The sequence below is a fragment of the Melanerpes formicivorus genome, unplaced genomic scaffold (genome assembly GCF_026170545.1).
Source record: "Melanerpes formicivorus ecotype bairdi unplaced genomic scaffold, bMelFor1.0.p_v2 SCAF_5, whole genome shotgun sequence".
Classification (NCBI taxonomy): Eukaryota; Metazoa; Chordata; class Aves; order Piciformes; family Picidae; genus Melanerpes; species Melanerpes formicivorus.
This window is the reverse complement of record NW_027142357.1, coordinates 13,022,237-13,034,861: the sequence shown is the minus strand read 5'-3', so window position 1 is coordinate 13,034,861 and position 12,625 is coordinate 13,022,237. Positions and strand designations below refer to the sequence as shown.

The 12,625-nt window shown below is 46.9% G+C and overlaps 1 protein-coding gene across 2 annotated transcripts in view; it reads left to right on the top strand.

Moving 5' to 3' along the window:
• The first annotated feature begins 488 nt into the window (after window positions 1-488).
• SLX9 (SLX9 ribosome biogenesis factor) overlaps window positions 489-12,625 on the top strand; it is a 47,515-nt gene continuing 35,378 nt past the window's right edge. The window contains exons 1-2 of one of the 2 annotated variants that reach the window (XM_068138218.1): window positions 489-675; window positions 2,328-2,436. In XM_068138218.1, the coding sequence (XP_067994319.1) occupies window positions 547-675; window positions 2,328-2,436 (238 nt within the window). In that variant the 5' untranslated portion in view covers window positions 489-546. Of the gene's footprint in view, window positions 676-1,791; window positions 1,899-2,327; window positions 2,437-12,625 lie in introns of those variants that run through there. The other variant, XM_068138219.1, reaches the window with a different exon arrangement.

Genomic DNA, 12,625 nt, shown 5'->3' with positions numbered 1-12,625 from the left:
ATTCATGCTTGGGCTCCATGGGGGCTGGTCAAGTACTTTCTGCTGTTGTAACTACAGAAATAATTTCTGGCAGAGAGTTTCTGCTATGGCATCCTGGTCTCTAGCTAGTGCTATGGAAAGCTTTTCCTGGGGCTTTCACTAGGCTTTAACCATGTCACAGGGTCCCTGGGTTCAATCCAAGCATACAGAATGAACATCCTCTGGCTATATCCAGGAGCCACTTTCGCCAGGCTGCCTGTCCCACGGCTAACCTGAAGGCAATTCACCACCGCTGGTGTTTAAGACGCTATCATTATGGAGCTGCCGCGGAGGCGCTTCCTGGGATCAGCCCGTCGCTGGAGGAGAGTTTCTCGGGGTCCCATCCCTGCCGGAACCGCTGCTCCCCGCTGCCGCAACCACTACAACGCCAGACGGTGGCAGCACGCACTGCTCGCCCGGGCTGGGGGGCGGCCCCCGCGCGGGAGAGGCGCGGCGCAGGGCGGCCCGCCCCCTTCCGGCCTACCCTACCCCGGCTCCACTCCAGCACGCCGCGCCAAGCCTCCCAGCATGGTGGGGAAAGCCAAGCGCCCGCGGCTCCACCACGCCGCCCCCCAGCCTTCTTCTGCCCGGGACCCGCCGCCGGCCGAGCCTGGCCTTAGCCCGTGCGCGGGCGGCTGGAACGCGCCGGCCGGAAAGGTAGCGGGGGCACGAGGGAGACGGGCCCGCGAGGTGCGCGCGGGGCACTGTCACGTGGGGCAGGCGGGGCTTCGCCTTCCGCTTGCGGCCGTGGCGGTCACGGGGCGGAAGGGAAGGAAGTGGCGGGGGATGGCGTGCGAGGGGCGATCCGGCCGCTCTAGGCGGTGGCTCCCCCCCACGCCGGCAGCGGAGAGGGTCGGCGCTCGATCACTGAGCGATCCCAGCGCTGGCCGGTGTCCCTCGCAGTGCCTGGGTTGGCCCCGCAGAGTGTCAGGAGCACTGGCGGTAGCTGGCAGGATCTCAGCAGGGCAGGACTTGGAGTGAAACGTTTTCCTAAGGGCCCTTCTGTCTTTCTTGCCTGGAAAAGTGACGCTTTGCTCTCAATGTGCCCTTGCGGCCTCGGAGCTGCTGTGGGCTCTCCCTGAGCAGCTGCTTTTCGCCAGTGGGAGCATACTGGTGAGGGCTCGTCACGTCAGAGCAGCCAGGGAGGTGAACAAGGGAGCTGGGAGCTTCAGGACTCCAGCACAAGGTCCTGCCCGTGCATTCTGGGAGTCCCAGCGTGCTGCTCTGGTGGCAGCTGTTGCTGCTTCACACCATCGGACAGGACGATGATGGAACTGCCAGCGGCAGCCACTACAGCTATGGCAGCTACCGTAGCATCCCAGGCCTTTAGCATGCACAGGACTGCCAGGGAAGATAGTGGTGACAGGTGTGTGCCAGCACTGCTCATGCTGGGGGACAGGGTGCCTGCCCTGTGTCTTGTTGGGATGACTGGGATGCAGTACTAGCAAGTCTTGAGGAGCAGAGGGATAAGAGACTGCCTGCCTCATTTTGCAGTAGTTCACCTCGATGTCAGGTTAGGGAGGCAGAGATCAACTGTCAGTTTGCACACAATCATTTAGGAGATTTAGACCATGTCTGGTTTCACCAGCTATATTAATATACTGTTCAGGTTAAAACTAGCTGCCTTCCCTAGCTCCCTTGCAGCAATGACACAGAACAGCAGTAAATGGTTTTTAGGAGCCAGCAGCTTTCCTTGTTAGGAGCGGGGAAAAGGCTGTGCCATCTACAGCTGGTTTTACACCACTATAAAGTTCTGTGTCTGTGCTAGGAGATACTGCTGTCTGAAATAAATTCTTCTAAGCCAACCAGACAAGCTACTGCAAAGCTTAGGAGCTGCAGAGGTATTAATGTGCTTAAAGGAACTAGAAGCTGAAGATTTGGTAAGTTACTGGTAGTCACTGAATCTGCTTAATGTCCATCGATTCTGCTTTAGGCCCCTAATCTGCTCATTTGTTGCTTATCTGTATTGTTACATACCTGTAATCTGACTTTTAAGGATGCCAGTCACAGTTCTCCTATGAGTAATACCTGAATTCACTTGAGTGGGGTAAGGTTGGGCTGAGGTAGAAACGTCTTGAGTGGAACAATCCAAAATGTGACTGTGACGCTTCCTTCTGTGTGTAAGAAGAACCAGGGAGGACCAGGCTGGTGGGGTGGCTTAACCTGCCCCTGTCTGCTCGGGGGAGGCATCTGCATGCTACTGTTGGAGCATATGCCATGCTTCTGTCTAGATGGTGTGAGACTTGGGCAGTTTAGTAATGAATGTTGGTGTTTGTACTGACTCCTGCTTAATGTTTAATTTTAATAAGGCCTGGGAATTCTCATCTTCCAATATCTTTTCTGGGCTGAAGATTGACCCTGATACACTAGTAAAGAAGCTTGACTTGGACTCCAGAAGCATCATTTCTTCCAGAACAGGTTTGTTGTATTTTGAATGAGTTCCACATTAAGTTGTGAGCAAAGACATTGGTTACTATATTTACAGTGGCTGTCAGAGCAAGCCAGAAGGATTGAACCCAAGCACAGCTTCCCTATTCCTACAGGGGCTTTTAAAAGTGGTTTCTCTTTAGTGTTGAAGGAAGTGAGGTATAGATGTGCTTAATGCTCCCTCGGTGGGGAACAGGCTTCAGGCTACCAGGCAGCTGCTGAGTCATACAGTGCAGATGGAGCTCCTACCTGTGGGATGTCCTCATGTGACCAAAGGCTCCTCGCCCCCAAGGGCTCAGGAAACATTGAAGCTCAGCCTGTGACCTGATCTCCAGGCTCTGTCTGCGACTGCTTTTGCCTCACAAGCAGCTGCCATTCACATCCCAGTGTTTTGTCAGGAAGCTGCTTGTGTGTCAGCACTACTGTACCCACAGCTGCCTGACAGAGGCGTTTGTTTTCTAGTCCCACAACAGGGAAATGCTCCCTCTAGCTGGGTTTCACCTCTCTAAATGGAAACTGATGGCACAGCATTCTGTCCTGGTGTGACTCTCAAGTACCTCGTTTGCAAACTAAATGAATGCCTTCTCTCTGTGCAGATTAACACTGCTACAGTGACTTTGTTTTCACATCCAGGGCTACAAACAAATCCAATAACTACCCAGGGGCTAGTGGTTATCCAAGCAATGGTGAGCTGCAGCAGCCAGAGCCCGTTGGTCACGTGTGGTCAGAGAGTGAGAGAATGGGAAGGTTATGTAAACACTCATTTGCTGGAGATGCTCACCTTCTGCAGAGAAACCTTTGTGAAATGTATTGTTTTCAAAACACTGAGCTTGTGCATAACTCTCCCGGGGAAAGGACATGTATGCATGTGAATGCTGCCATGTGTTTACTTAGAGAGTATATTGTTGAAGGCTGACAGCCTGCTGTCCTGGTGCTTCATTGCAGGCTACAGCTGTACATGTCTGGTTTATAAATAGAGTGGTGCTGCTGGTCCCTGCGCAGCGCTGATGATGCAGATGTGCAGTGCCTGGCTATGTTTAACCCTCTCTGGAGGCTGCGTGCTGGCTTCCTGTAGAGCGTGATGCTGACCCCATTGCTTTGTGCTCCAATGCACTTTCCAGATGATCAACTAAAAATAATTGTTCATGTAGGGGCTCAAAACCACAATTCAACAAAGCAAATAGTGATTTTATTTATTTATTTATTAAAAATCTTCTCAAGCTGCTGTGTCCTTTCTTCTTGTATCATTATGAAGCCCCGTGGAGGCTTTTTCGTTATGGAAATCAATTCACTTCTTTATGTTAATTCAATGAACTGTAACTAGGCTGTGCATACAATGGCAGACATCCCCACCCCCTGCTTTGTACCATCCCCTCTTAGCTCAGTGCACAGGGCAGGAGGGTAGGATTCTCCTACACATTGTTATTTTAAGGTTTAATAGCAAGACAAAAATGTATTTCTCTCCCACCTGCTTTTCAGGCTCTGACAAGGTCAAGTTGGCAGACTGTAGGTAGGCTTATATCTCTGTCTCTTGTACATTTGACAGCTGAAGAAGGCTTTTTTTCTGTTGAGAATGCTATGTGGCAGTTGAGAAAGCTGGTATATTTGTCCTCCTTGTGAGGCACACGTGCACATGCACACGCATTACCTAAGACTGCTTCACATATGTAGCATTGCTGGTATCTCTGTATTTTGCTCTCTACAACTACCTGAAGGGTGGTTGTAGCCAGGAGGGGGTTGGTCTCTTCTCTAGCAACCAGCACCACGACAAGGGGACACAGTCTCAAGCTGTGCCAGGGGAAGTTTAGGCTCAAGGTGAGGAGAAAGTTCTTCATGGAGAGAGTTGTTTGTCATTGGAATGGGCTGCCCAGGGAGGTGGTGGGGTCACCATCCCTGGAGGTGGTCAAGAGAGGATTGGATGTGGCACTTGGTGCCATGATCTAGTCATGAGGTCTGTGGTGACAGGTTGGACTCGATGATCTTTGAGGTCTCTTCCAACCTTGGTGATACTGTGATCCACCCTTTTTCTGCAGTCTGGACAGCTGTAGCTGTTTTTGATAAAACAAGAAAAGATCCCTCCCAGGAGAGTGTATTCAGTCTCTGAAACAACTAACAAATCATTTAAACAATCTGGCCTTGTGCTGTAACACCTTAGGAAGAGCCAGAAATACTTCAGTGTGGGCTTAAAGAGGCTTTCAGGGCATGAGTGAAGCAAGAGAGCAGTTACAGGGCCTGTACCTACCAGGAAACATTCTGCTGGATTGCCTCTCTTTCTTAGACCCTGCATCCCCCTGCTTTTGGAGTTGTAGTTCCCAGAAAGCCAGCATTGCATTTGGTGGCTCTCCTGTGGCATTGCAGCTTGTTTGAAGGTATCTGCATAAGAAGTTTCTGGCTAAACTATTTGTCTTTCCTACTGCTGTTTTGCATCTGTACTTCTCTCTGCCTGGGCTACAACATTTTGGCTTTGTGCTTGAACTGGGGGACCCAACTTTTCTGTTGAAAGCCTTGGGGCCTGAGCCCCAACGCTATGTGAACTGGAGTGCCCTCTGATAATTCTGATGCTGTCAGGTGTGAAGCTGGCCCAGAAGGATTTATGGGTTTGAGAGATTGCTCATTGTTGGAAAAGTAAGGAAGAAGAGGTGGTGACTTTGGCTTGTAGCTCCACTTGTTAGCAGATTTCCCTGCCCGCCCCCAACACTGTTGAAGAGAGACTGGTAGCTGGCTGGATTAGCAGAAGAGATGTAGAAAGCACTCCTCAGAGCATGGTTCAGGGACTGCAGTTGTTCCTGTACCAGTTTGAGATGGTGATATAGAGGGAAGAGCCAGACAGACGACTCTTGTGGACCTGCCTGTAAGACCTGGAGGGGTTTGGAACTCCCTTTCCCTCTCTTGTCTCTTTGCCCTTCTCTAAGTGGGATGAGTAGGTGACTGTTATCTTTGGCTGGCTGCTTCTCTCCTGTTCCTTGGCCTCCCTCTCTGCCTTCTATGCAAGTGCTACCACTTCAGAATTGGTTATGAAACCTTAGCTTGTCACCTTGATTTCTAAGGTTGTGGCAAGAGTAGCTTTTCCTGCAAGTTGCTCTGGCTCCTCCTGTGCTGCTGGTGGGCTAGGAAAACGTGAAACATGGATTAAAAGACCAGTTAAGGGTTGTTAAGGAGACCATAAGAAATTTTTCCATAAAGAAGACATTTCTTTTTGTAGTGAGAGTGGCGACACTGAAACAGCCCAGAGAAGCTGTGGATGCCCCATCACTGGAAGTGTTCAAGGTCAGGTTGAACAAGGCTTTGAGCAGTGTTGTTTAGGAAAAGATGATAGAAGGCTTGGACTAGATGATCTCGGAAGGTTTCTTCCAATCCAAATCACTCTGTGAGGGGCATGGAGTCATGTGGGACATTAGCCTGGACACAGAGGTATTGCTGGGCCTTTCTGTGGCTGATCTGCACAACATAGTGCAAAGATATAAGGGAGTGTCAGGCTTGCATGCTGTAATATCTCTGACTTTCCCTTTGTGTCTTAAGAATTTTAATCCTCTGATGACCAGGACTGTCTTGCAGCATGGGTATCTCTGTCAGTGGCACACAGAGGAGCAGAGGAATGAGCATCTGACAATGAAGGAAGTCTCTTTACCTCCTAGAGAAATGTGTAAATAGGAGAGAATAAAATCAGGCCAAGCAGAAACCTGACAGCTCGTAATGGCTGAACTCGTCAGGCTGTGTACAGCCTTATTTTTTTTCCTCTCATAAATACTTTGTGAGTTCCTTTTGATGTTAAACTTCCCTCTGCAGTCACTGACTGTGCCTTTCCGGTGTGCACCTCAGCTTCTGCCCTGGTGTTCCAGATTTGCTGTCTGTCACCTTGTCTGCTTCCTTTCTCTTGGGCTCTGCAGCAACTTGTCCGATTCTCTCTATTTGTAGCCTCAGATGAGAAGCAGAAAAGCTGTGATTGTTTGGTATCGTGGTTCTGCTGTGGGACCATGCACTTAACTTTGTGGCTTGGTTTGTTTTTTTTAAGAAGGTGTGATGTGCCAGAATCCTCTTCCAGCATCCAACATCCAGACATTTCCTGCAGCGTCTGGACTCATAGGTACCACTGCAGTGGATCCACTGCTGTGTTGCTTGCAAAGTTGCAGCCATGGCCAATCCCCATTACTCTTCAGGAGCTCTAACTGGATGCAAATATTTGTGTTCTATTATTTATTGCTATCTATTGGATTTCTGATTGTTTATGGCCATTAAATGTTATGGTTCTTCTTCTGCCCTCACCCCGATCACGTTTCTCCATGAAATGCTTCTGTGCAAATCCTAGAGTTGTGCTGTCAGTAGGAACAGGTTGCTTCTGCTGGGAAGATGTTTGCTGTGTTATTCTTCAGGGCACAGTGTAAGTCTGGCCTCTTGCTGTGTATAATCCTAGTGCTGTGCACCTTTAGACAGGGGTTTGGTGCTGTGAATTGGTAAGAACAGGTTGGAGATGTCAGCAGCCTTCCTGTTGCATACATTTTGGGTCTTTCCTTCACCTTCTGTACAGCGTGCTGCCTGCCACATTGTGTTTAGCTGTGCCTGCCTGGGTGTTGTGCAGTGCCTGCCCTCATGAGGCTGGAGGCTTCCTGTTTGGTTTTGATTTTTTGTTTCTCTTTCCTGGCATGTAGGAGTGCTTACCAGTTGAAGAACTAACAATTTAAATAATTTAATCCGTCTTGTTTTAATGTACACATCCTGTCCAAATATCAGTTTTAAACCATTACTCCTTTTTCTTTATGCAAGCTTGGGGTATTTTTAAACCTTCTGCTTGTGTTGGTCATTTGCCATGTCCCTGGTGTGGAAACCTGCTGGAACTTCACGACTCTGCTGCTGTTTTTTTACTTCAGCATTTAATTCTGCTCTGGCAGCTGTCATGCCTGTCTTGTGTTTGTTTTGTGCAGGGCACCTTTCTCAAGCTGCTGCCCACTGTTAGCACTTTTCAGATGGAAAGGGCTGAAAAGGGTTTGCTCTGCAAATGGAGTATGACAGTGAATGGCCTTTGAGGAGCGGCTGTAGCATCTCCAATGTGCTTGTAAAATGCTGTGCTAGTCCAAAATTACAAGATGTTCCTGCTCCATCTGTCTTTGTTACTAGTTTCCCAGGCTTTGGTCTGTGAATTTTGGAAGCATTGAAATGCTCTCCCTTAAGATGGTGTCAGAGGTAGCCTATTGGTGATGTCCTTGCCAGTGTTGCAGTGGAATGACTTTAGCATCTCTGAAAATGCCTACTTGGTACATGAACACTGCCCTAGGAGGAGTGGCTGCTTGAGTGGCATTTGAGCTGGGATTTCTTGCTTTCATGGGTGGGGACTTGATATTGATATGGCTTTAAAATGAGGCACCCAGGCTCTATTAGAGAAGCCTTGAGCTGCTGCAGCTTGAATAAAGATCAGCCTTGATCACTTGAAGTTGTGCACCCAGCCTGTCCTGATCATCTGCTGACATTGCTGCAGGTGGCATCCGTAGCTGCTTTTTGTGGTCTCAGGGCAGAAGGAGTAGCTCTGCAGTGTCCCTTGCCTCTTGCTGCAACAAGCTGAGAAAGATGCATGCCAGTAGGCATCTAGCCTTGGATAGAGACCAGCTTTCCTTCCCTGCACTGCCTTGTGGGATGTGGGGAGAAGGGCTCAGGAAAGCCAGGAAATGTTTTGGGAGTTCCTTATATCTCATTTGTGTTCTTTTCTTTACTACTTCTTCAATCACTCAGCAGACATGAATAGTCAAAGACTAACCACCTTCAACCCTAAGGGCTTTCTCCCAGGACAAGTGTGGGCTACACACCTCTCTTTTGCATGGCTCTCTACTCCTCACTCATGTACCTTCTATGAGGTGTCTGTATCCTTTTTGTAACCTGCATGGGTTAAGGCTGTATCCCAGGACAGGAAGGTGCAGGTCTCAGGGCAAACTGCAAACTTGTCTCCACAAGCTGGTATTTTCTCTGACATTGTGTATGAAAGTGTTTGAAACCTCCAGTAAAAGGGTTTGCAAGAAAGGAAAAATTCCCAGGAAAGGGGAAATGCTGGACAAGGATTAAACAGGTAAAGTGGTACTCTTACACCCATCCCCATGACCTCAGTCTGCAGGATGCTTTTGCAGCTCTGGGTTGCAAAAGCTTGACTTGAAGCCAGAGGACTCTCCTGTTGCTTTGGTCCAAGGATAAAAGTCAGTGGATCTGTGCTCTAAGAGTCAAGTTGACCAGTTTCTCCAGCAGAGTTGAACAGCTCTGGAGACTGCTTGAAATGGAAGATGGTGACCTGCTCTGGGCAGCTTCATTGAGAACCAGGAATCCTACTGGAAGCTAAAGACACTGGTGTCTTATAAGTAAAAAAAAAAAAAATAATCACACTATCACACTGCTGAAATTAGTTTAACAATTTGTTGTATATACAGTGTGGTGCTGGCTGTGAGAGTAGCTGCATGAAACTCCACTTCAGTTAGTCAGTGCAATTAAACGAAAAGAGCTACATGAGCATCTGAAAGGTGCACTACTTGAAGTGCTGTGACCTCCCTTCTGGAGATAGAAACAGAAATAGAGATGGTCTATATTGTGAGTGCCTTCTGCCAGATCCTGGGAATCCGTTGAATTAATATTTATGGAAGTAATTAACTGTTTTTTTCTCCTTTCCCTCCCTCTAGCTGTGGCTGAGGCTTGTTCTGATAATTAGTGTGCTTGTTTTTTTAAAAATCCTCCAATTAGCTAATGATCATGGATTCTGAGCACTACACAGACACAGCAATGTTTTCCACAGTGCCAGGATGTTTGCACTCTGCTCCGGAGAGAGGAGACTGATGGTAGTGGGAAGAGCCTGAAATGAGTCCTAGGAGTTTGAATGATGTGTCAGATCCCTGTAGTTTTTTACTATGGTGAATTCCCTGGCTATGCTGACTGCATAATATTCACCACCAGCAATGGTGGAAGGTGCATGCCTGCCATAGAACAGCAATGGTCAAAGGTGCATTCCTGCCCTGGAGCTGGCTGGCTCAAGAGGAGGGCAGGGGTCAGTGAAGGATTGGAGACTCCTGTGGTAAGGCTTCTGAGGTGCTACCCTGTGCTTTTGCAAAGCCCTCCTTTGGCCTTTGTAAAGGTTGAGTGCTCAAACATACGCTTTTTAGTTCAGATGTGTCAGTTCCTTGGGCCACTGAATGGCTTGCTGAATTTGGGGCCAGTGTACCTTCCTGCTCAGGCATGATGTGATGTGTCAGTTTGCTCAGTGTGATCGTGATTCCAAAAAGCTTTAAGAGGATCTTAATCTAGCCTGGTCTTCTAAATCAGTTTTAAATGGTCAGACATCCTTATTTACACAGAAATAGATCAGCCCTGCTTAGAAGAGTACTGAAGCTGCTGTGTTGCAAAAGAGGGTTATGAACTGAAATCCATGCCTTTGCTGTTCTAATGTTACAGCTTTGGCATAATCGAGTTACAAAACTACAAAATGCCACAAAGAGAGGGGAGGCAGAGTTCTGCACTGGTGGCGAAGTTACCACCCAGCACAAGTCTCCATAATGAAAACCCCTCATGGTATGTGAGTGGAACAGTTCAACACTGTGTGCCTTGAGAAACTGAATCACAAGAGGGATGAAGACCTGCTTGTGGAGAGGAGAAATTGACAGCTTGGGAAGTGAGAGCCTTCCCTTGTCAGCAGTACCAGTGCAGAGTTGTGACAAGCTGTCAAACGTATTTCTGAAATATGCATCCTGGGAGTTTAATATTTAATAGATGCTCTATTTAGAAAATTGGTAGAGGCTAGTAAAGGGTGGATGAGATGAGAGGTCTGTGGGTTACCCCTTTTGACTTGCCTTTACATGCTTTTGGGGTGCAGGAATAAGTTAGCCTTCTCTTTCTTCTGCTAAAACTACCTTGGGAAATACTCATATGAGGATGGTTATTTTCCCTGGGTATTTTTCTTAAAGACTTATATGGTAAGATTGTCATCTACATAAATGAGAGTTCTGATTTAATGAGAGAGAAATCTCTGTCCTGCTAGTGCGGTCTTACCTGAATTTCTTACTGTGCATTTACTGGCAGATCTCTCAAGAGCTGATGTCTGTAATTCAGACTAAGTGGGATCTATAGTAGTATTCTGTGTAAGTTACCCTTTATTTGAATAGTAGCATGTTTAGCTTGCCTGAGGTAATGTTTCTCAGGTTTTCTTTTTAATGACACAGTCTGTTAATAGGGGCACATATAATCTGTAATCCTTCAGTTACAGTACTGATGGCCCCTAGGTTATACTTAGGGGAAAACATGATACTCTCTGACCTGTCTCCTCTCAAGCCACTTAAGAATACTATGTAGTGCTAGTTACTGTGCTGAAAGCCATTATGCTTAGAGGATCCTTGGGGTACAGAGGTAGTCACAAAGTCTTTGTGAACACTTTATGGACAAAGGTTTTCTTTACACTTGAGTAAAAATGTGTGCACCATCTGAAGGTCTGTTTTCCCACTTCAGTGGTGCTTATGCTTAACTGGTAACAACACATAATTTGAGTTTAGCTTTGTAGTCAAGTAGCTTGCAGAAAGGAAGTGAGTTTTTTGGATTTTTTTGTTTTTGTTTGAATTTTGAACATTGTTAATCTCAACAGACATTAGCCAAGCTAAATATAGGAAAAAAGACTATGCAAAAATTAAAAGCTGGTAATTTGGAGAGGTTTATATGGAACTGGCAGTGTTGCAGATGTGCCATAAATCTAACCACAGAAAATGGATTCTGCAAGAAGAGAATAGGTTATCCAAGCAGAAGTTCTAGAAAGGTGTGACTGTCGTCTGGAAGGTACTCTTGACATCATTGTATTTAGTGATATTGTTAACCAGCTTTAATGAAACATGGCCTTTAAGGGTCTTCCTGGCAGAATATCTGAGGGAAAACGAGAAGCACCAGCTCATTTCCTGGCCTACTGGTGCTGTGTGCTCAACTGCATGGAGGACACAGAAAATCAACAGGGCTGCTTGAAGTCTTTTTGCTCCTGCAGATATTGTGGATGTTCATGCCTGATGTGGCTGTGCATGTGCATGCTCTGAGGTGATTTGCTTCTGTTGCATTTCCTAGATACATGGCTTTTAAATTTTGGTTTTGCTTATGTCTGCTTTTGTCTCCTTCCGTTCAAAATAAAGATTATTTGTAAATTCAGGCCATGGAGTGTTCTGATGTAATTGGGAATGGGTGTCATTAGCACAGGTAAGATATTCCCAGCTGTGATGGGTACAGGCTGTGTCTATACCTGCAGCAGTTAATTTGCAATGTGTTTTGAGTTGAAATAACCTGGCATGCTTGTTGACAGGGAGGTAGGGGAAGGAATGATGCAGGAATTCTGCTGAGAGAAATAACAACTTTAGTTCCTTCCTTAAGTGACACTTCCGTCTTTGTCTCAGTGAAGTTTCTGGCTATTGCATTTGATCCATGCCAGTGATTTGTGACCCTGGGGTGGGCTTATATGTGCTCTTTCCCAGCTGTAGGCACATTTGTTGCTTTAGTGCTTTTACTAGAGTGGGGTTTATTTATGGAAGTAGCATACGTGTAGGTAGTGTTTATATGGGATTAGTATAACCTTTTCATTTCTTCCACCAAAATAGAGTGTGTTGGCCTGTTTCCATTAACACTCTCAGACATTGCAGTCATTCCTCCATGTTTCTTTTGTATCTGTATACCTCTAGCAACATCATGGCCCTCTGTGGCATTGAAGCATATAGTTGAACTCCATATCATGAAGTTACAGTATTTTCTTAGCTATCTTAAAGAGATCCAGTGTACCAATAGCATCCGGACAGACCCAAGGAAGGGACACAGAAGATGGATGCAACAAATGTACACTGGATGTAACTCTAGAGGGAGAGGGGTCCTCCAGGAAGCTGCTGTATGTCCAGAAGGTCACAGTAGAGGTCCCCCTCTATTCCGGGAAGGAAAGGGAATAGAACAGGACACAGCCATATACTCTAAGTTAAAAAAAAGTACAGAACAGATCTTGAGTCCATCTAGATGTTTCTTCTGCATGTCCTCGCTGTGAAGGAGGCACTGCTTTGCTCCAGCTGTGACTGCATTGCTGAGAGATTATGTGCCTGTGGCAGAAGAGAGCACACCTCTTTGAGAGTGCTCTTTTTCAGATATTAGATGTGCTCATTAGAGGGCAGCAGAATAACTCTTCTTTTTTTCTAGGTCAGTTCTGTCATTT